A 24819-nucleotide genomic window follows, 5' to 3' on the forward strand; every position below is an offset into this window, starting at 1 on the left:
CCATGTAGTCGAGACATTTTTGTTGCCCCTCCCATTTCCACTCTGATGTGAGCACTCTGATGTGAGGGACTGTCACCAAAGGCTGACCTTTTGATTATGACTTAGCCAAAAAGAAAATGGGGGACCCAGCTTAGCAACACAATAAGGACTATGACTGTGAAACACAAGCTTTATCTCTACTTCCAAGTGAGTGGGTGTGGGTGCGAGACAGGAAGAGAAAGGGACAGGGTGAGCACCTGAACAGGAACCTACACCCATAGTTGAGGCAGAGGCTGGAGTAGACCGCCATTCTATATTTTTTTTTATGTTGTCCCTGCTGCTGAGCCCCATAGACCAGATGAAGCAGATGTTATAAACCGGCACCTGCTCGGGCTAACCTTGGACATCCACCAGCTCACTATAGAGAACAAGACATGGAATGTGCCAGGGACTGGCTACATTAAAGTTTTGGGGTGGATGTCATGCTGCTGTGAACAATAAACTTTGATTTACTGTGGAATTGGAAAGACTCACATTGTTGCAGACTGATTATCCTACACTGAAACATTGATGAATCCATGACATTGTATTTGCATGTTTATTTTAGTTCTTCCAAATACTCGCTCCCGCCGTGAACACTGAACTTCCTAATGAGAATCCCATCAGACAATTGGGTCTGATAAGTGACTCTTTGATGTGGACCTATTGGGTTGGGACAAGGATTGTCCATCCTGGTTGTGACTGTATATATGCGGATGTGGAACGACTGGAGTGGAATGCCTTGGACATCACTCGGAGCCGACGCCAGATTGACCAAGCAAGCCAGCCATCCTGTAGCCTGAAGTGTATCAGCACTTGTGTATGAAGGCAAACTACACACATCCTGGTCCGATCGGTTGGAGCCAGCTACCCAGGAAAATTGTAAGTAGACTTTGTCAATTCTATGTAGTGGAAGATGAACCGATTATAGTGCCGGCTAAGGGGTCCTTGCAGGATTGGCTGCTGGGCTCGGTTGGTTAGCTATAGTGGCTAACATTAGTTATGTGGTGATTTAGTGTTATTTGCACCGTTTTTACTTGAATATTGCACAGATGCCCTTGTTTTTTTTCTTTTTTTTTCTTGATTTTATACATTTAAAAACTTTTGCCAACTTTGCACACTCGTGCCAGTGTGCACATATCTGTGGGACAAGTCGCTGGCCAGTTTTCTCTGCGTTTTAGAGCACGCAATCGCTACTGGGCTGCGGATGTCTTGTTGTCTTATCCTAATTTATCTGAGTTCCTTGGGCTTATAACCACACCTAGTTGGCGTCGTTTGGCCACATTACATTTAGACCTCGGCTGCCTGACACATGCATAGACATTTTTTGCAAAAGAAGGTAAAGAAAAGGGATTATAATCTTACTTATTTCAGTTGCAACAACAGAGATGTTATGCCATTTGGACATCTCCCTGTCGAGGGCTTTCAGTGTTGTAATGGTGCCATTTACAGAATCAATGTTGAACAGTCTTTCCAGATCGGTATGGCGGTCAATGGAGTATCTGCAGAGAAATACAAATACATAATTTTGATTGTGTAAAAATATCTATATTTTTTTATATACACATAATCTGGAAATAATCTGGACATTATTTATTTCCCCATACAGTACACTATTTGCACAAGGCTGTCCCTGTTTCTTGTGATCCATTACATTAGAGAATAATAACACAAGACTCTATGAGAAAATACATTACAAATCACACATTTTTGGTCCCCACAGTACATATCATTCCTCTCCTTCTGTTTCTTTTGTCAAGAAATTATGAATCCTTATATACTGCTGTCTCATTTATCACTGTCAACTTACATATTCCACTGACATTTCATAATTTGCAACACAATCCTCCCATGCTGCACAAGCAGAGACCGGGTTGTCTCCATGAGGGAGACAGACAGACAGATACACAGACAGAAAAATACACAAACAGACAGACACGATATGTGTGGAATGGCAGAACAGAGCAGTGTGAATTGATAGAGCAAATGAGGCTCTTTCAGTTTGACTTTGTGCCGCTACCGCACTGGGCTAGTTTACATAATTATGTGGATATAAACAGTGTCTGTATTCTCTTCACAGTGCCACAAACTTCCGCTGGGAAATCACCAGGAGGGACCCATGAATAATTTGCTTTTCTTCCAACCTCCCTTCCTCTCTCCCTCACTCCACACTGACACTCGGATACACGGATGGATTAGATTTAGCCAAGCAAACCATATTTCCACCCCCCCAAAAAACGTATTAGAGGAAACTTTGAATTGTTGTTACAGACTTGATACCACACCAATAATAATGTGTTTCTCTTGCTGCGTTTATTCTTACACCATATCCATCCATTAGGTCATAAAACAATCAAATGACCTCAAACGGCTTTATTCAGCAGCAGAACATCAAATCTACTGAAGAGCCCTTTTCCCAACAATGCAAAGTAAAAAAGTACAAAGAGTAAAAAATAAAAATAGTAACACAATAGATAACAATAACAAGGCTATATACAAGGAGTACCGGTACAGAATCGTTGTGCAGGGATACGAGTTAATATGTTCATGTAGGTGGGGGGAAAATAACTAGGCAATTAGGATAGATAATACATAGAGTAGCAGCAGTGTATGTGAAGTGTGTGTGTGTCTCTGTGGAGAATCATTTTGATGTGTGTGTGTGTGTTTGTGTGTGTGTGTGTTGGAGTGTAAGTATTTTTAATTTTTTTTCACCTTTATTTATCCGGGTAAGCTAGTTGAGAACAAGTTCTCATTTGCAACTGCGACCTGGCCAAGATAAAGCATAGCAGTTCGACACATACAACAACGCAGAGTTACACATGGAATGAACAAAAGATACAGTCAATATACAGTGAGTGCAAATTAGGTCAAATAAGGGAGTTAAGGCAATAAATAGGCCATGGTGGCGAAGTAATTACAATATGGCAATTAAACACTGGAATGGTAGATGTGAAAAAGATGGATGTGCAAGTAGAGATACTGTGGTGCAAAAGGAGCTAAATAAATAAATACAGTATGGGGATGAGGTAGATAGATGGGCTGTATACAGATGGGCTATGAACAGGTGCAGTGATCTGTGAGCTGCTCTGACAGCTGGTTCTTAAAGCTAGTGAGGGAGGTGGGAATCTCCAGCTTCAGTGATTTTTGCAGTTCGTTCCAGTCAGTGGCAGCAGAGAACTGGAAGGAAAGGCGACCAAAGGAGGAATTGGCTTTGGGGGTGACCAGTGAGATATACCTGCTGGAGCGTGTGCTGCTATGGTGACCAGAAAGCTGATATAGGACGGGTATATCCTCAGAATTTAAGTATATGTGAATGTTTGGGTAGAATCCAGTGAGTGTATAGTCAGTGCAAGAGAGTGAATGCAAAAAAGGATGAAATCAAATTTTATTTGTCACATACGCCAAATACAATAGGTTTAGACCTTACTGTGAAATGCTTATTTACAAACCCTTAACCAACAATGCAGTTCAAGAAATAGAGTTAGGAAAATATTTACTAAATAAACTCAAGTAAAAAGCAAAATAAAAAGTAAAAATAACGAGGTTATGTAGAGGAGGTACCGGTACAGAGTCAATGTGTGAGGTTACAGGTTAGTCAATGTAATTTCTACAAGTAGGTAGGGGTTAAGTGACTATGCATAGATAACGTCAATGTAAATAGTCCGGTTGACCATTTGATTATTTGTTCAGCAGTCTTATGGCTTAAGGGGTAGAAGCTGTTAAGGAGCCTTTTGGACCTACACTTGGTACTCCGGTACCGCTTGTCGTGCGGTAGCAGAGAGAGCAGTCTATGACTTGTGAAACTGGAGTTTTGACAATTTTTTGGGCCTTCCTATGACACCGGCTAGTATATATGTCCTGGATGGCAGGAAGCTTGGCCTCAATGATGTAGTGGGCCGTTCGCAATACCCTCTGTAGCGCCTTACGGTCAGGTGCCGAGCAGTTACCATACCAGGTGGTGATGCAATGGGCCAGGATGCTCTCAATGGTGCAGTTGTAGACCTTTTTGAGGATCTGGGGACACATGCCAAATCTTTTCAGTCTCCTGAGGGGGAAAAGGTGTTGTCGTGCTCTCTTCACAAGTGTCTTGGTGGGTTTGGACCATGATAGTTTGATGGTGATGTGGACACCAAGGAACTTGAAATTCTCGACCCGCTCCACTGCAACCCTGTCGATGTTAATGGGGACCTGTTCAGCCCTCCTTTTCCTGTAGTCCACGATCAGCTCCTTTGTCTTGCTCACATTAAGGGAGAGGTTGTTGTCCTGGCACCACACTGCAGTGTGGGTGAACCGGGAGAACAGGAGGGGAATAAGCATGCACCCCTGAAGGGCCCCAGTGTTGATGATCAGCGTGGCAGATGTGTTGTTGCCTATCCTTACCACCTGGGGTGGCCCGTCCGGAAGTCTAGGATCCAGTAGCAGAGGGAGGTGTTTAGTCCCAGGGTCCTTAGCTTAGTGATAAGCTTTGTGGGCACTATGGTGTTAAATGCTGAGCTGTAGTCAATGTATAGGATTCTCAAATACAGTTGAAGTCAGAAGTTTACATACACTTAGGTTGGAGTCATTACATTTTTTTTCCAAAAACTCCAAACATTTCTTGTTAACAAATTATAATTTGGCAAGTCGGTTAGGACATCTACTTTGTGCATGACAAGTACTTTTTCATACAATTGTTTACAGACAGAATAATTCACTGTATCACAATTCCAGTGGGTCAGAAGTTTACATACACTATGTTGACTGTGCCTTTAAACAGCTTGGAAAATTCCAGAAAATTATGTAATGGCTTTAGAAGCTTCTGATAGGCTAATTGGCATACTTTGAGTCAATTGGAGGTGTACCTGTCAATGTATTTCAAGGTCTACCTTCAAACTCAGTGCCTCTTTGCTTGACATCATGGGAAAATCAAAATGAATCTGCCAAGACCTCAGAAAAACAATTGTAGACCTCCACAAGTCTGGTTCATCCTTGGGAGCAATTTCCAAATGCCTGAAGGTACCACGTTCATCTGTACAAACAATAATATGCATGTATAAACACCATGGGACCACGCAGCCATCATACCACTCAGGAAGGAGACGCATTCTGTCTACAAGTGATGAATTACTTTGGTGAGAAAAGAGCAAATCAATCCCAGAACAACGGCAAAGGATGGCAAAGGATGCTGGAGGAAAAAGGTACAAAACTATCTATATCCACAGCAAAATGAGAGTCGTATACTGACATAACCTGAAAGGCCACTTAGCAAGGAATAAGCCACTGCTCCAAAACCGCCATAAAAAAGCCAGACTACGGTTTGCAACTGCAGATGGGGACAAAGATCATACTTTTTGGAGAAATGTCCTCTGGTCGGATGAAACAAAAATGGCCATTATAAAAATTGTTATGTTTGGAGGAAAAAGGGGGGCGCTTGCAAGCCGAAGAACACCCTCCCAACTGTGAAGCGCGTGGGTGGCAGCATCATGTTGTGTGGGTGCTTTGCTGCAGGAGGAACTGGTGCACTTCACAAAATAGATGGCGTCATGAGGTAGGAAAATTATGTGGATATATTGAAGCAACATCTCAAGACATCAGTCAGGAAGTTTAAAGCTTGGTCACAAATGGGTCTTCCAAATGGACAATGACCCCAAGCATACTTCCAAAGTTGTGGGAAAATGGCTTAAGGACAACAAAGTCAAGGTATTGGAGTTGCCATCACATAGCCCTGACCTCAATCATATAGAAAATGTGTGGGTAGAACTGTAAAAACGTGTGCGAGCAAGGAGGCCTACAAACCTGACTCAGTTACACCAGCTCTGTCAGTAGGAATGGACCAAAATTCACCCAACTTATTGTGGGAAGCTTGTGGAAGGCTACCCATAATGTTTGACCCAAGTTAAACAATTTAAATGCAATGCTATCAAATACTAATTGAGTTTATGTAAACTTCTGACCCACTGGGAAGGTGATGAAAGAAATAAAAGCTGAAATTAATCACTCTACTATTATTCTGACATTTCACATTCATAACATTAAGTGGTGATCATAACTGACCTAAATCAGGGTATTTTTTACAAGTATTAATTTTGAAAAACTGAGTTTAAATGTATTTGGCTAAGGTGTATGTGAACTTAATCCTCTGAATGAACAGCATATATAAAAAAAAGATGCTGATACAGATTAGTTCAGTATAATATGTGTAACCGAGTTGGATTAGTAGCATCGCTCCTCTGCATGACATTCCTCCACATGTGCCATTGAATTGTTAGCTTTATACTGTTAAGCAAGCAGCGTGACCCTCATCACACAATCACTTACTTGACTGGGTTGTTGTCAGCATCGAGGTCCTTAGCTGACACCACACCAACAAAGCTACCTGCGGCTGTATCCTCATGCACCTCGATGATGTAAGGGTTCCTGCTGAACACTGGCGGCTCGTCCACATCCTCTATTGTCACCCGCACCATGGCGTCATCTTTGAATGGAGGGTTGGGACTGTACATGAACCTGGGATCCAGATAAGTGTTGGTCACCTCCACTTTAAATGAGAATGTCTTTTTTCTCTCATAATCCAGTTGCTATGAAGAAAATGAAACAGATGAAACAATAATTATTCAATAGAATGAATATACTATCCTAACCGTAAGTCCTTTCATAACTGTAGGTTTATACTTTAATTGATAAACTTGGTGGATTCTTGGTTGAAGTAAAAAAATGAGTGAATGAGTAAAGTACAGTGGAGTTCCCCCACCCACAGTGGCTTGCAAAAGTTTTCATCCCCCTTGGCATTTTTCCCATTTAGATTTTGGGGGGGATTTGTATCATTTGATGTACACAACATCCCTTCCACTTTGAAGATGAAAACTATCTTTTATTGTGAATAATAACAAGAAATAAGACAAAAAATTGAAAACTTGAGCGTGCATAACTATTCACCCTCAAAGTCAATGCTTTGTAGAGCCATATTTTGCAGCAATAACAGCTGCAAGTCTCTTGGGGTACGTCTCTATAAACTTGGCACATCTAGCCACTGGAATTTATGCCCATTCTTCAAGGCAAAACTGCTCCAACTCCTTCAAGTTGGATAGGTCCACTGGTGTACAGCAATCTTTTTAAGTCATACCACAGATTCTTAATTGGAATGAGGTCTGGGCTTTGACTAGGCCATTCCAAGACATTTAGATGTTCCCCTTAAAACTTCTTATGGCTGAGATCCCGCTAACGGGATCGATATGACAACAGCCAGTGAAAGTGCAGGGCGCCAAATTCAAACAACAGAAATCTCATAATTAAAATTCCTCAAACATACAAGTATTTCACACCATGTTAAAGATACACTTTTTGTTAATCCCACCACAGTGTCCGATTTCAAATAGGCTTTGCAGTGAAAGCACCACAAACAATTATGTTAGGTCAGAGCCAAGTCACAGAAAAACACAGCCATTTTTCCAGCCAGAGTGGAGTCACAAAGATCAGAAATAGAGATAGAATTAATCACTAACCTTTGATGATCTTCATCAGATGACACTCATAGGACTATGTTTTGTTCAATAAAGATCATATTTATATAAAAAATCTCAGTATAAGTTGGCGCATTATGTTCAGTAGTTCCAAAAACATCTGATAATTTTGCAGAGAGCCACATCAATTTACAGAAATTACTCATCATAAATGTTAATGAAAATACAAGTGTTATACATGGAACTTTAGATACACTTCCCCCTTAATGCAACCGCTGTGTCAAATTTAAAAAAACTTTCAGTAAGGCGCTCAGAGACCAAAACAACCCAACCAGATATCCACCACGTTGGAGTCAAAAGAAGTCAGAAATAACATAAATATTCATTTACCTTTGATGATCTTCATCAGAATACACTCCCAGGAATCCCAGTTCCACAATAAATGTTTGTTTTGTTCGATAATGTCCATCATTTATGTCCAAATTGCTCCTTTTGTTAGCGCGTTCAGTTCACATATCAAAATTCATGAAGCACGTTCACTAGGAACAGACGAAGAGTCAACGTTCCGTTACAGTCCGTAGAAACATGTCAAACGAAGTATAGAATCAATCTTTAGGATGTTTTTAACATAAATCTTCAATAATGTTCTAACCGGAGAATTCCTTTGTCTGTAGAAATGCTATGGAACAGAGCTCGCTCTCAAGTGAACGAGCGTCACCAGCTCATGGCTCTCTGGTAGACCTCTGACTCATTCCCCTCTCATTCCCCCCTCCTTCACAGTAGAAGCATCAAACAAGGTTCTGAAGACTGTTAACATCTAGTGGAAGCCTTAGGAAGTGCAACATGACCAATATCCCACTGTATCTTCAATTGGGAATGAGTAGAAAAACGACCAACCTCAGATTTCCCACTTCCTGGTTAGATTTTTTCTCAGGCTTTTGCCTGACATATGGGTTCTGTTAAACATTCAAACAGTTTTAGAAACTTCAGAGTGTTTTCTATCCAAATATACTAATGATATGTATATATTAGCTTCTGGGACCAGGTAGCAGGCAGTATACTCTGGGCACCTCTGGGCACCTTATTCATCCAAGCTACTCAATACTGCCATAAGAAGTTAAACCACTTGGGTGTTGCTTTAGCAGTATGCTTATGGTTATTGTCCTGCTGGAAGGTGAACCGCCGTTCCAGTCTCAAATCTTTGGAAGACTGAATCAGGTTTCCCTCAAGAATTCCCTATATTTAGTTCCATCCATCATTCCTTCAATTATGACCAGTTTCCCAGTTCCTGCCGATGAAAAACATCCCCAAAGCATGATGCTGCCACCACCATGCTTCCCTGTGGGGATAGTGTTCTCGGGGTGATGAAAGGTGTTGGGTTTGCGCCAGACATAGCGTTTGCCTTGATGGCCAAAAAGCAACATTTTTGTCTTATCTGACCAGTGTACCTTCTTCCATATGTTTGGGGAGTCTCCCACATGCCTTTTGGCGAACACCAAACATGTTTCCTTGTTTTTTTTCTTAAACAATGGCTTTTCCTGACCACTCTTCCGTAAAGCCCAGCTCTGTGGAGTGTATGGCTTAAAGTGGTCCTATGGACAGATACTCCAATCTCCGCTGTGGAGCTTTGCAGCTCCTTCAGGGTTATCTTTGGTCTCTTTGTTGCATCTCTGATTAATGCCCTCCTTGCTTGGTCCGTCAGTTTTGGTGGGCGGCCCTATCTTGCCAGGTTTGTTGTGGAGCCATGTTCTTTAAAAAAAATTGATTTAATGGTGCTCTGTGGGATGTTCAGAGTTTCTGATATTTTTTTATAACCCAACCCTGATCTGTATTTCTCCACAACTTTGTCCCTGACCTGTTTGGAGAGCTCTTTGGTCTTCATGGTTCCGCTTGCTTGGTGGTACCCCTTGCTTAGTGCTGTTGCAGACTCTACGGCCTTTCAGAACAGGTGTATATATACTGAGATCCTGTGACAGATCATGTGACACTTATATTGCACACAGTAGGACTTTTTAAAAACTAATTATGTGACTTCTGAAAGTAATATGTTGCACCAGATCTTATTTGAGGGATTCATATTAAAGGGGGTTAATTTTTTGAAATAAGTAATTTTTTAACATTTCACTTCACCAATTTGGACTATTTTGTGTATGTCCATTACATGAAATCCAAATAAAAATCCATTTCAATTACAGGTTGTAATGCCACAATTAGGAGAAACGCCAATTGGGATTTATATTTTGCAAGGCACTGTATCTTTATACACTATTCAGGTTTATATTGTTCATACTCACAAAATAAGTGCACTGGACCTTTGCAACTCCTGTTTTAATGGACCAATATAGAGTGCCACAGTACGAGTCATAATACCCATAAAACTTTGCGGTCAAACAAGGAAATAGTTCCAATCGTTTCTCCACCATAAATTTTTCCCATAGGGGATTTTAGAACCACTTCAAATAAAGGCTTTGTATCGTGTAGGCTAACCATGGTGGGACGTTTTGATAACCGTGTAAATATCTCTAGGACAAGTTGACTTTTATCTGCCACCCTAGGCGAGACAAAATTATTGCCGTATCTTGCAAAACAAGAAAAGTCTCAGTAAGCAAATTACGTTAAAAAGATTTCTAAAATACTAATTTTCCAGAAATTGAAGTTAGGTTCAATTTAGGTTTTTATTGAAAGTCGAAAAGACGTCTTCAGACATTGAAATCAGGTTCATTTTCGGTTCTGAATCGAAGTTGAAAATATGCATTTTCCGGATGTTGAAATTATGTACATTTTCAGCTCTGAATGAAAGTTGAAAACAAGTCATTTATCTGTTTGGACCAAATCTGAACTAAACATACTGTAGATGTTTATGTTTGGGTCAAACCAAGGCTTGTCCAGACCGGACCAAAAAAAGACTGCTTGTTTGGACAGGACCAAAAAAAGAATGCTAATTTGGACAGGACCAAAAAAAGAATGCTAATTTGGACAGGACCAAAAAAAGACGTCCAAAAGATGTTGATGCTGATTCCTGTGACCAATCAATTTGGCTGTTCAAGCTCTGAATATCAGCTACCCAGCTACTGTACATCAGGAGTTATCCTGAGCATATTTGCAATGTGTTTACATAGCAGGAAATGTAGAAGTAATTTTTTTCCTCACTGTGTCAGATCATCAACAATTGACGGAAACAAACTAGAAACCAATGATCATGACAATTTATCCCACGGGGTGAAACTCCTGGAGAGCAGTTGTGAGTAGCCTGATTATCCATTAAATATTGACCATTTTACTTCAAAGTATCCTGTTTTTAGAATATGTTGTTTGTTGACATGTCAGCACATTTTTGATTTGATTGGGTGCCATTTAGGTGTAAGTCTATTTGAATGGTGCAAACTGTATGATGGGCTTCCGAGTGGCGCAGTGGTCTAATGCTTCGAACACACCGACAGCGTCATTGCATTTTGGTACACCAGAATTACATTCATTTCCAATGAAACGCTGTGTTTCCCTTGCAGTATTGAGTTGTCGAGGCAGTTGCAGTGCGTTCGGTGTGGTGCATATGTTAGATTTATTGAAAGTTTGCGTCAAACTGAATGCATAGACGGCTTGACAGAAATGGTAGCAGAAGGTGAATGTTGGTGAAGGTGAAACTTTTGTTGCATACATTTCCAGATGATGCTACGTGCTATTTTGCACAATGACACTGTCGGTGTCTTCGAAGCTTAAGGCACTGCATCTCAGTGCAAGAGGCATCACTACAGTCCCTGGTTCGATTCCAGGCTTTATCAGATCCGGTCGTGATTGGGAGTCCCATAGGGCGGAGCACAATTGGACCAGTGTCGTCCAGGTTTGGCCAGGTAGGCCATCATTGTAAATAGGAATTTGTTCTTAACTTACTTTCCTAGTTAAATAAAGGTTAAATAAAAAAATATGCAAAAAGTGCCTGTCTCATAACATTGTCATACATTTTATCTCCAGCCTACTCGGCCAAGGAAACCCATTTCATGAAGCTCCCAACGAACAGTGGTTGTGCTGACATTGCTTCCAGAGGCAGTTTGGAAATCTGTAGTGAGTGTTAGACAATTTTTATGCACTACACGCTATAGCACTTCACACACATCAACACTTGTGTGGCCTACCACTTTGCGGCTGAGCCGTTGTTGATCCTAGACGTTTCCACTTCATAACAACAGCACTTACAGTTGACAGGGCCATCTCTAGCAGTGCAGAAATGTTACAAACTGACTTGTTGGAAAGGTGGCATCCTATGACGGTGCCACGCTGAAAGTCACTTAGCTCTTCATTAAGGCCATTCTACTGCCAATGTTTGTCTCTGGAGATTGCATGGCTGTGTGCTCGTCACCAACGGGTGTGGCTAAAATAGTTAAATCCACCAATTTGAAGGGGTGTCCACATACCTTTGCATATATGTAGTGTATTATTGGACAAATAAAGCCCTCTGCAGCTCCGGAAACCTTTTGTTTTCTCTCATAAAAGTGGTGCACTGAAAGCCATGCCCGAACTAAGCCACGCCTCCGACATAATTTGTATGCCTTGCCTTTTCAAGTGAATTGTAGAGTTACCACAAGACATGTTTTCTCCCCCTACTTTCAGCCTCATGTTACCTGTAAACCATGAGATTCAGGACAATGTATCATGTTAAACTCAGCCTCAAATAAGGCTTTATAAGATGTATTATCATTCAAATGAAACTGTTTATGACAACATTTGCCTACGAAACTCTCATTAACATTCATTGTTGGTAACTCTACAATTCACTTGAAAAGGCACACTGACAAATTATATTGGAGGCATGGCTTTCTATTAGTTATTTATGGCCATCCTTGACTGGAAGGGTTGTACCAGTTTAACTGGACCATGGTAGATCTACATTATATTGCAGGTGTGGCTTAGTGGGGGGGTGTATTTTTCAGCAAGTTATTTTTGGCCACCCATGAGTGGAAGTGTTTTACCAGTTTAAATGGTCTATGGTAGAAGTACGTTACTGATAGAGCTCCAGAGTCCATCTGTGGAGATGGGAGAAACTTCCAGAAGAACAACAATCTCTGCAGCACTCCACCAATCAGCTCTTTATGGTGGAGTGGCCAGACGGAAGTCACTCTTCAGTAAAAGGCACATGATAGTTCACTTGGGGTTTGCCAAAAGGCACCTAAAGGACTCCGAGATCATAAGAAAAAAGATTCTCTGGTCTGTTGAAACTAAGATTGAACTCTGTGGCCTGAATGCCAAGCGGCACGTCTGGAGGAAATCTGGCACCATCCCTACGGTGAAGCATGATGGTGGCAGTAGGGACTAGTCAGGATCGAGGGAAAGATGAACGGAGCAAAGTACAGAGAGATCATTGATGGAAACCTGCTTCAGAGCACTCATGACCTCAGACTGGGGCAATGTTCACCTTCCAACAGGACAATGACACGAAGCACACATCCAAGACAATGCAGGAGTGATTTTGGGACAAGTCTCTGAATGTCCTTAAGTGACCCAGCCAGAGCCCGGACACGATCGAACATCTCTGGAGAGACTTGAAAATAGCTGTCCAATGACGCTCCCCATCCAACCAGACAGAGCTTGACAGGGTCTGCAGTGAAGAATGAGTGAAACTCCCCAAATACAGGTGTGCCAAGCTTTTAGGGCCATACCCAAGAGGACTCAAGGCTGTAATCGCTGCCAAAGGTGCTTCAACAAAGTACTGAGTAAAGGGTCTGAATACTTATGTATATGTGATATTATAGTTGTTTATTTCTAAGAAATTAGTAAACATTTCTAAAAACCTGTTTGTGCTTTGTTATTATGGGGTATTTTTTGTAGATGGATTAAAACATGCATTCTTCTCATCAATTTTAGAATAAGGCTGTAACATAACAAAATGTGAAAAAAAGTCAAGGGATCTGAATACTTTTCGAATGCACGGTCTGTGTAAAAAACAACATGTTTTTACACCTCATTGTGTACAGTTAGGGATGTCACATTACTTTTAACATAGTCATTGTGTTGAAAAATTATTTACACAACGTGTTAAATGTGACAACACAGTGACTGTGTTAAAAGGAACACGTCGTCCCTAACTACAAAGAGATGTGTTAAAAAATAACTCAACTTGTGGCGTTTTTAATACATCTGTTCTAAGAGAGTAGATGCATGTTGACTTTGGATCCACAATTTGATTGGTCAATTAACACATCTAGGGTGGCTTGTATGGTTTTCAGATTTTAACACATTAATTGCAGAAATTTACACAAAATGTGTTGAAAAATGTACACATCATGTTGTGCCAACACGGTGATTGTGTTAAAAGTAATACATCTGGGATGACATGTTGTATTTCAAATAACTGTGAGTGTACTGTATCAATAACTGGTGGTCAAGTCGAAAAATCTTTATGGCACTTTCAGATATGAAGGACTGCTATCATTTTTCATCTGAGCCTGTGTATTCAGTACGTACGCACCACTTAGGTTCTTCAATTTACATAATTCACTGAGGCTCTGAAAAGCATGGCCCTGGCTAAGAAAGGAAAAGCTAAACCTGGATTTCAAAAGTCTCAGACTCTTTATTCAAATCCCAAGGAGGAATAAGGGTCTCTTAACAGTGAAAAGAATTAAGTACTTTCGTGAAGATGATGATAATAATAGAAGACGGGTTTAGTTCAGAGAGAGGATCACTCTGTCTGCACACAAAGTGGTATCTTGTGATTTGAAGCAGTGGGGTCATAGGCGATTAAAACATGAGAGCGTTGCACTCAGGAGTTTAGGGGCTACCTTTTTCACTCTGATAATGCCCTCCTGTGTATTTTGGTCAGTGATGATGGTGAATATGTCCTGTCCGTCTCGATCGACGATGCTATACTGCATCTCAGCATTCCGCCCCACATCCGCATCGCTAGCCTTGATCCGGCCTATGGCAGCTCCTACTTCAGCTGACTCCAGAGTGCTCAGACGAAATGTATCTGGGGAGATGAGGGAAAACTATGATTTAAAAAAAGAACAGAATAAGCACTGCCATTTTTTGTGCAATTTTCCTTGTGTGGAAATGTTTGGCAACGTTTTCATTAGTTGTGGGAATCCTTCAGAAAGGATTATTTCGTACAGATGGTTCTCTTTGGGACTATGATGCCAGTCCTAACCATAGGCTACATACAGTGTATAGAACAACATCTGCTTTTTGAAAGGACATTAAAGGTTCAGTACAGTGGTAGGAAAAAGCTTATTGGTTATGTCTTAAAACCTTATCTGACATTGACTAGACAGAGATCATAAGTTATTGTTGATAGGCCTACAAGCTAGAATAACCTTTGTTGACTTGGTTCAAACAGTTTTGCACAGTTATAAAGCACATACATGTACTGTACAGTACAGCATTGTGTGCGCCTAAATGAAAAACAGGTCAACAAGGAGAGCGGAATTGAGTCTTACGGTTGGCAAAGCGGGGTGGGCTGTCGTTCTCATCAGAGAGAGTGATGCTGACCGTGGTGGTTCCTGATAGTCCACCCATCTGGCCAGCCATGTCTTTAGCCTGGATCACAACCTGGTAGTTCTCCTTCGTCTCCCTGTCCATGTTGGGCAGGGCTGTCCTGATAGTACCTGAGTTAGAAGATAGACTACTATCAGTACAAATAAGTATGACTGGTGTATGATTGGTCAGGTTTAACGTGAGTTAAAAATAATTTACAAGGACAAGATCTACTTCATTTAGAATAAACAATAATCAGTATTGCCAGTAATAAGTATGAACACAACATATTACAAATCTTGTTGAGTTATCAAATGAAGGCATCAAAAGCTGAACACCAATGTATACAGCTGAAGTCGGAAGTTTACATACAATTAGGTTGGAGTCATTAAAACAAATTTCCACACATTTCTTGTTAACAAATTATAATTTGGCAAGTCGGTTAGGACATCTACTTTGTGCATGAAAAGTACTTTTTCATACAATTGTTTACAGACAGAATATTTCACTGTATCACAATTCCAGTAGGTCAGAAGCTTACATACACTAAGTTGACTGTGCCTTTAAACACCTTGGAAATTCCAGAAAACGATGTCATGGCTTTAGAAGATTCTGATAGGCTAATTGACATCATTTGAGTCAATTGAAGGTGTACCTGTGGATGTATTTCAAAGCCTACCTTGTGGACCTTGTGACGATGCTGGAGGAAAAAGGTACAAAAGTATCTATATCCACAGTAAAACGAGTCCTATTTGGACATAACCTGAAAGGCCACTCAGCAAGAAAGAATCCACTGCTCCAAAACCTCCATAAAAAGTCAGACTATGGTTTGCAACTGTACATGCTGAGAAATGTCCTCTGGTCTGATGAAACAAAAATAGAACTGTTTGGCCATAATGACCATCATTATGGTTGGAGAAAAAGGAGGAGGCTTTGAAGCCGAAGAATACCATCCCAACCATGAAGCACGGGGTGGCAGCATCATATTGTGGGGGTGCTTTGCTGCAGGAAGCACTGGTGCACTTCACAAAATAGATGGCGTCATGAGGTAGGAAAATTATGTGGATATATTGAAGCAACATCTCAAGACATTAGTCAGGAAGTTAAAGTTTGGTCATAAATGGGTCTTCCAAATGGACAATGACCCCAAGCATACTTCCAAAGTTGTGGAAAAATGGCTTAAGGACAACAAAGTCAAGGTATTGGAGTTGCCATCACAAAGCCCTGACCTCAATCTTACAGAACATTTGTTGGCAGAACTCTGCGAACTGTGTGCGAGCAAGGAGGCCTACAAACCTGACTAAATTACACCAGCTCTGTCAGGAGGAATGGGACAAAATTCACCCAATTTATTGTGGGAAGCTTGTGGGAGGCTAACTGAAATGTTTGATTCAAGTTAAACAATGCTACCAAATACTCATTTAATGTATGTAAACTTCTGACCCACTGGGAATGTGATGAAAGAAACTAAAGTTGAAATAAATCATTCTATCAACTATTATTCTGACATTTCACATTCTTAAAATAAAGTGGTGATCCTAACTGACCTAAGGCATAGAATTTCTACTAGGATTAAATGTCAGGAATTTTGAAAAACTGAGTTTAAATGTTTTTGGCTAACGTGTATGTAAACTTCCGACTTCAGCTCTATTTACACCACACCAACAGTTCACAGCAGACATTAACCCGCAAATAAATGATCATTGCTTGATTCAGACAAGAGAGGAAACCTTTTTTATATTTTACCATTGTCTGAATCCACTGAGAAATAGGGTTGACCCTGTAGAATACTGTACACAAGCTTGGCACTGTTCCCGTATGTTTGATCGTCAGCATCTGTCGCAGTGACTTGTATAACTGACGTGCCTGTGGAGGAGAAGATAGAGTTCATGCACATATCTATAATGGGGAACCCAACCCAACTCAAGTAGCTGTGCCCCTACACAGTCATGTGAAATCCATAGATTAAGGCCTAATTAATTTACTTCAGTTGACTCATTTTCTTATATGAACTGTAATTTGAAATTGTTGCATATTACTTTTACATTTTGTTCAGTGTTGTTAGCTAGGGTTTGAAGTAAGTGATAAACTAATTTACACACCACACACACACACACACACACACACGAGAAATTGAGATTGCGTGCTACTGATTAAACACAGACAAATCGAAAACTGTCTTGTGCTTGTGCAGCATCTCCCCTCTCCCCACACATGACTCAAGTTCAGTCAAAATAAACAACATTTCTGACAAAATAAAAATCTATTGAAAGCATTGTTTACTAATGGGGAATGCAGTCAGATTACAGTTCCCCCAGTTCTCTCTTTGCTGAAGTCATATGTGCACGTTTCAGGGCCCAACAGGTCATAGATCTGATTTTTTTCAGATGTCCAGGAGGAACAAGAGAACGATGATTTAGAAGAGGAAGAAGAAGAATATGGGGAAGAATACAACCCAGAGCATGATGCATCATCTTCAGATGAAGAAGAAATCCCCCAAGCTGAATGAGAGACATTTTTGCCAAAGAACAGCAAAACATCATGGTCCTTGTCACCATATGACAACCAGGGCAGGATGGCATCACACGATGTCATAAGGGTGACCCCAGGGCCCACAAGACATGCAGGAGCCCATGCCCAGGACATTGTAACGGCATTCCTCCTCTTCTGAGGAGGAGTAGCGAGAAGGATCGTAGGACCAATGCTCAGCGTGGTAAGTGTCCATAACGTTTATTATAAGATTTAAACTGAACACTATGAAATATAAAACAATAAACGTGAACATGAACGAAAACCGAAACAGTACCGTGTGGCAACAAACACTCACACGGAAACAAACACCCACAACTCAAAAGTGAAACCCAGGCTACCTAAGTATGATTCTTAATCAGAGACAACTAATGACACCTGCCTCTGATTCAGAACCATACTAGGCTGAACTCAAAACCCCAACATAGAAAAACACACAGACTGCCCACCCCAACTCACTCCCTGACCATACTAAATAAAGACAAAACAAAGGAAATAAAGGTCAGAACGTGACAGACATTGCCTCAACATTCTACATATTCATCACATCAGCCATCAAAAAAATAATCCTGGAGATTACACATTTTTAGGGTTTCCGTAAACATGGATACAATTGGAAAAGGATGGATGAGATTGACCAGCGTCCCTACATAGGGCTACTAATCTTAGTGAGTATGTATAGGTCCTGAAGCGAGGCTACATGCAGTCTCTGGGATGCAGAGATTGGAAGGGTGATTTTCCGTGCCACGATGCCACTGAAAGTCTTTCACACTTTGTCAAGACCTGCAAGACGTGTGAGAGAATCTGGCGGCCATAAGAGTGGTCTGGGAGAAGTGGGTGGAGCGTCTGCCATACCTCTACAACTCTGGGCCTGAAGTAACAGTGGATGAGCAACTGGTTCCATTCAGAGGTACATTTGTATTTTCATACCTGTAATGTAAGTGATTTTCACTGTTAATTATATTATCTATTGCTGTAATATAATTGATTTATGTGATTGTTTTCTGGGACACTAATATTAATTACTGATAGTAATCTCTTTTGTCAAAAAGTCACTGTCCTTTCCAGCAGTATATGTCCTGCAAGCCAGCAAAGTATGACATCAAGATATGGGTGGCCTGTGACGTACAATCCAGCTACGCTTGAAGATGCAAGTCTACACATGGAAGAACCATTGGATGTGGGTTTTGCTTAATGTGACAGATTGACTGAGGGGGTACAATGTCAGGTGTGACAATTTCTTCACCTCTCATGAACTCAGCCAGCAGCTCCTGAAGAGGAAGATCAACATGGTTGGCACAGTTAGAAAGAACAAGCCTAAGCTCCCCCTGCAATCCTTGCAACAAGGGGGAGAGAGGCCTTCCCATCAAAGTTTGCCTTCACCCCACTCTAGTTTATTACCTCCCAAAGAGGAACAATAATGTCGTCCTCTTGAGCACACTGCACAAAACGGCTGAGATCAGTGATCATGAGGACTGGAAGCCAGCCATCATCCTGGACTACAACCACAACAAAAGAGGCGTGGAAAACCTGGACAAGGTGATTGGAACTTACAGCTGCAGGAGGATGACTGCCCGCTGGCCCCTGGTCATCTTCCATAACATCATTGATGTGTCCTCATACAATGCCTTTGTGATATGGAACAAGATCAACCCTACCTGGATGCCAGATAAGCGTAACAAGAGGAGGGTGTTCCTGCAGCAGCTGAGAAAGGCACCTGTAACTCCACACATTCAAAGGATAGAGCGCCTCTCCCATACAGCAGCCTTTGCAGGGCTTATGAAAGCTGTTCAGGGGGCTGAATCTTGTCCTAATCCGCCTGAGGCTGCAGCTGGGGCAGGCAAGAAGAGATGACAATCCTGCCCCCCAAACAAGTAGTGTAAAACAAATACTATGTGCTGCACATGTGCGAAATGCATCTGCAAAGTCCATGCACACACACTTGCATACTGTCCTGTATGTGCTAATAGTCAATTGATTTATGTTCTTCACATTTTTTATTTGCATCTATTATCTTATTTTCTTCTTATTTAGTGTTGTTTTTTATACATCTTGTGGGTGGGGGCAATGGTTAAAAAAATGGGAGAAGACTAGTATTTTGTAGTTGAATTCCTTATTGTACAGTGTATAAGAATATATCACTATTTTTGCCAAAAATTTCAAGACTTCCTTCAATAAAATGCATTCAAAACTACTTTCTGCACATTTATGCTACTTTCTTAGGCTATACAAGTACTATCTCTTGCAAAACAAATATATATGTTTACATCTATGCAGTACCTTTAGAAATAATAATAAACCTCTGGAGAGACCGGGTTAGTAACTAATACTCTTAGTAAAAGTATTTATCTTAAACTTGCAATCTGTGGATTCTATTCGATCAGATAGATTAAAAATGTATGTTAAACGTCAGAGCATAGTTGAAAGATATGTGTTGCGTAGAAATCAGAACAGGGTGGCCAGGAGAGATAGGTGGGATGGTCTGAGGGAAGCTGAGGGTTGGGATGTGGAATTGGAGACAAGTGAGAGTGGAGTTGCTGGGCGCGGGATAGAATGACAGTCAAAGATAAAAGTACAAAAATTAAGTCAAAATAAAAAGTATGTTTGAAGGACACTGAGGGGCAGTGTTACAGCTAATGCCTGTTTTCCTGAGACTGATGCCACACAGCTGTTTGTACACATGCATATACATACACTCTCATTCAAATGCACACACGTGCACATACATGGACACAAACACACATGTAAATAGTACCATACATGCACTCAAACATATTCAGTCGGCCTTGCTGTTAGGATTTTTGTTGTCCTTGATGTCTTTCTTTGTTGCATTGCTGTTTTCTGTTTTCCTTCGTCTTTGTCTTTTTTATATTTTGTTAATTTTGTTGGTTGTTGGTGCATGGGGGGGATAGTGGTGGAACTTACACACTCCAAAAACTATGCCTAGAGTTTCTTATTCTATCACTGCATAATTCATTTTTGCTTTGTTCAATGTCCTCGATGCGAAAATGATAGGCTTCTTTTCACCGGAAGGCATGGGACACGACTTCTCCCACACGATAGGGACCAGCATCCCAAGCTATTTGGATGGGCAATGACGGGTCAAAGTTTTGTCAGTGCAGATTTACGGAGTGTTTTCTTGGTTTTCATGAACACTTCCTTGCATTGTTTTGTCCATTTCCATGTTTTGTCCTGACAAAGCAACGGATACAGCAGCTTCAGCTTCGCTGCTAAGCTTGGGAGAAAGTGTCCATAGTTATTCAGTAACCCCAGGAAGAATGTAGTTGGCTCACGTTCTGAGGAGCTGGGGCGTCCAAGATAGCCTTGACCTTGGACAAAGCCTTGTGAAAGCCTGTAGTGTCGATGACGTGTCCAAGGTATTTAACCCTGGATTGGAAGAATGCACATTTCTCCTTATAAACTCGCAGTCCATAGTCCTTCAATCTCTGTAGTGTTGCATCCAAGTTCTGGAGATGATCCTTTTTGTTCCTTTCCAGTAACAAGGATGCCATCCAGGTAGCATTGGTCTTCTGGCAATCCACTCAGAGTCTGTTCCATCTCCTTTTGGAACGGCGCTAGTGCTCTTGTGATTCCGAACGGTAGACGACAATACCTGAAGAGCCCATTTTGTGTCAGAACAGTCAGCAGCTCTTTTGACATTTCTTCCACATGCATCCGCAACTAGGCTTGGTAGTGGTTTATTTTGCTTTTGACTGCCGGCTAAATTGATGTATGGTAGCAGATACTGTTCAGCGGACAACACAGGGTTAACTGTGAATTTCAACAGTCTCCACATATCCTGATTCCACAATCCTTGTTAAGGACTGGTACGATGGGTGTCGCCCTAAACAGATAAAATATTTGACTAAAACATAATGATTTCAAAACTTGCCAAATTTGTATGCAAACATGTCTCTCTAATGTGTGGGAACACTGGGTAACAGAATATCATCATTAAAATCACATGGGGGTGATTTCCTGGTGTTTTTACAGCTTTTTATGGCCAACAATATTTTAAAAAAATATGCGGTGTATATATATATTTTTTTTCTCCGAAAATTTGGGGGGCCAAACAAAACCCTGCCTGCTGGCCGCCAGTTTGGGAACCCTGGACTAGAGCGTCCAAGTCAGCCTTAACTTTTGGTCTGATGGCATAAGGTACCGGTTGTGTTTTCAGAAACTTTGTTGTCTGGCTTAATGCTGAGTTTCACTCTAATATATTTTATGAAACCCAGCTCCATTAAATACTTCTCCATGTTTCTTTAAGATAGGCCTGTGTTTCCATGTGTCATTGTATGCACACGCATTTTTTCAGTTTGTCCCTTTATCTGAACTGTGACCTCAGTGATGCCTCTCATGGCGACAGGTTCACCCATGTAAGTCTTTAATATGATGTATGCTGGCTGAAATGCAAGGTGTTCCAGTGTCTTTTCGTCAAACTGTGTCTGACACAAGAGATACAACTGCCCGTGTCAATCTCTATATGCACCAGCTGCCCCTCTAGCAAGGGAGAGACATAGTAGCCGTGCAGCCCCCCAGCAACAGTCAGTATATTCAGTGTGACTTCCTCTTCTGATTGGTCACTTGCTCAACAGCCTAAACATGTCTATTTTTCCTGTGTTGGAATATCTCTTTCTTGTTTTCAGTTTTACGCGTTTTCTCTGAGCTCTTTTTGTTTCTGCAAGCTCGTTCGACAAGGCCCTTTTTTACCACATGCTCATCAATCTATGTCCTTACGCCAGCAAGTAGATGCCTGATATCCTGCTTTGACAAAGTGGAAGCATGTGCCTTGATTTCCCTCTCCTGATTTTCAGTTGGTGCACATTTCCTGATGAATCCAACTGTTGAGCCTCTTTTGCAGCTATTCCCATGGACACACTGACTGTAATAGCTTTTGCAAAGGTCCGATTACTTTCAGTCAATAGTCTCTTGTGTAGCTTCATGCCTTAGCTCACATACTAGTCTGTCTCTAATGCTGTCATTTAGAACATCAAACTCACAGTGCACTGATTTAATTTAGTGCACTATTTAATGCAGCAGCAAACACGCGTCTCTGATTCTCCCTATTCCTGAGTCCTTCTGTGGAACCCTTCAGCAATAACTAGTGATTTGGTGAAAATGGTCCTTCCAGTATTTCCACAAGATCTCCACACGTTGTGTTACCTTGCCTGTAGCAGACTGCGGAGTAAATTAAATTTCTTTGGCCCCATAATACTATATAATTTAGGCACAATTTTGTCCTCATCAATGTAATATACAAGAACAAAATATTCAAACTGTTCTGTATATGAGCTCCACTGCTCAATACTTTCATCAAATGTTTCCAACAATTCCAGCAATTCCAGCCACAATTTCATCAATGTTTTCAAACATTCCAGCAATTCCAGCCACAAATCCAGTCACTGTTAACCTCAACATCCTCTCTCTGGAATCAGTTAATGATTCCATCATTATGTGAACACGATAGAGGACGATTATTTGCCATATTGGCAAATAGGTTTTTATTTAACTTGCAATTACACATTCTATTAATTTGTGGGCTCATAATTGGAAATGTATTCCAGTTTGCCCTTTTGCCTTTTTAAGGCTTTTTTGTATTTGTGCCTACTGGTTCATCTATATTATCTTAATTAAGTTCAGTGCAATGAGGCAAAACCTTCACTAAAGATTAAACCTTCCACTATTACATATGGATATTATGGTGTCAATTACATGGTTTGATTTCCAGTTCATTATCTCTGCCTTTGTTAACTAAGTTTAAAAAATAATTGTCATTCACATTTCTTCATGGAAATACAGCACCACAAAAGGACCAACTCAGACAATGCAGTTGTTTTTACTCACCTACATCTGACATCTCTGGGACACTGGCGAAATAGATGTCTTTTGAGAACTTTGGCTCATTGTCGTTGATGTCGTGGATCTTGATGTTAAATTCAGTATCAGCCTCTAGTGTCTTGTTGGTCCTCTTGTCCACCACCTTAGCGTGGAGTGTGTATATGGCTCTCTCCTCCCTGTCCAACCGCTTAGTGGCGTGAATGTCACCTGAGTTCTCATCTATTAGAAACAAGCTCCCCACCCCGTCTCCAGTTAGAATGTACTTCACGTTACCTTCCCCTCGGTCCATATTGGAATGCAGCTGTGGATAGAAAGAAGGAAAAACCATGTGAGAGATTTCTTTTGAGATGGAGAGAGCATTCAGCATCAGTCAGGAAATTTGAAATGTACAAAAAACTAAAATGGCAAGTACAGTTGGCAGGTTTATGTAAATAACAGATTCAACACTAAATTCAACATCTGTTTACATTTGCCTTGGATTAGTCTCTCTGGACAGATATTCATATACAGCCAAGCTAGCTATAATAATAATAATAATAATAATATATGCCATTTAGCAACTATCTTGAGATTTTGATTATTGCTCACTATATTGGCCTTGGATACATTCAATTCACAAACATTTGATTTCAGAGATAATATACTCTTGGCTGACGATTACCATCCCTCACAATATATTTACTTAATTTCAGAAATGGAAAAACAAGAATGCTAGCACAAGCATGTTAGCTCAGAGACTGAAAGGCAATGGTTCTTGTTTGGATCTTATTTGGTTCTTGTATGGACCATATATTGCAACATAAATGGGCCTCACGGGTGGCGCAGTGGTCTAAGGCAGTGCTAGCCGTGCCACCAGAGATTCTGGGTTCGAGCACAGGCTCTGTCGCAACCGGCCGCAACTGGGAGGCCCATGGGGCGGCGCACAATTGGCGCACAAGTGTCGTCCGGGTTAGGGAGGGTTTGGCCATCAGGGATATCCTTGTCTCATCACGCACTAGTGTCTCCTGTGGTGGTGCAGTGCATGCTGACCAGGTCGCTAGGTGTACGGTGTTTACTCTGACATATTGGTGTGGCTGGTTTCCGGGTTGGATGTGCGTTGTGTCAAGAAACAGTGCGGCTTGGTTGGGTTGTGTTTCGGAGTACGCATGGCTCTCGACCTTCGCCTCTCCCAAGTCCGTACGGGCGTTGCGGCGATGAGACAAGACAGTAACTACTACAAATTGGGGAGAAAAAGGGGGTAAAATAATGAAAAAAAAAACATGAATGGTTGCTCAGAGACTGCTCTGTTTGGTACAGAACATCCATCTTGAATCTTGCATTCCAATGGATTCTTAGCAATGCTTCTTATCTTAATTGTAACTTGCCCCTGAAGTGGCCACACCGGGAGGCCCATGGGGCAGCGCACAAGTGTCATCAGGGATATCCTTGTCTCATCACGCCCTAGTGTCTCCTGTGGCGGTGCAGTGCATGCTGACCAGGTCGCTAAATGTACAGTATTTCCTTCGATATATTATTTTACCCCCCTTTTCTCCCC

At 41.2% G+C, this 24819-nt stretch overlaps 1 protein-coding gene across 2 annotated transcripts in view; it reads right to left on the bottom strand.

Annotated features, from left to right (window-relative positions):
• Positions 1-24819, bottom strand: part of LOC110535566 (cadherin-10-like) — a 62640-nt gene that overhangs the window by 10379 nt on the left and 27442 nt on the right. The window contains exons 3-8 of one of the 2 annotated variants that reach the window (XM_021620631.2): positions 23292-23586; positions 16665-16784; positions 14882-15049; positions 14228-14415; positions 6316-6575; positions 1384-1520 (exon numbers count right to left, since the gene is read on the bottom strand). In XM_021620631.2, the coding sequence (XP_021476306.2) occupies positions 1384-1520; positions 6316-6575; positions 14228-14415; positions 14882-15049; positions 16665-16784; positions 23292-23586 (1168 nt within the window). The remainder of the gene's footprint in view (positions 1-1383; positions 1521-6315; positions 6576-14227; positions 14416-14881; positions 15050-16664; positions 16785-23291; positions 23587-24819) is intronic. The other variant, XM_036935296.1, reaches the window with a different exon arrangement.

Source organism: Oncorhynchus mykiss, chromosome 11 (genome assembly GCF_013265735.2).
Source record: "Oncorhynchus mykiss isolate Arlee chromosome 11, USDA_OmykA_1.1, whole genome shotgun sequence".
NCBI classification, from domain to species: Eukaryota; Metazoa; Chordata; class Actinopteri; order Salmoniformes; family Salmonidae; genus Oncorhynchus; species Oncorhynchus mykiss.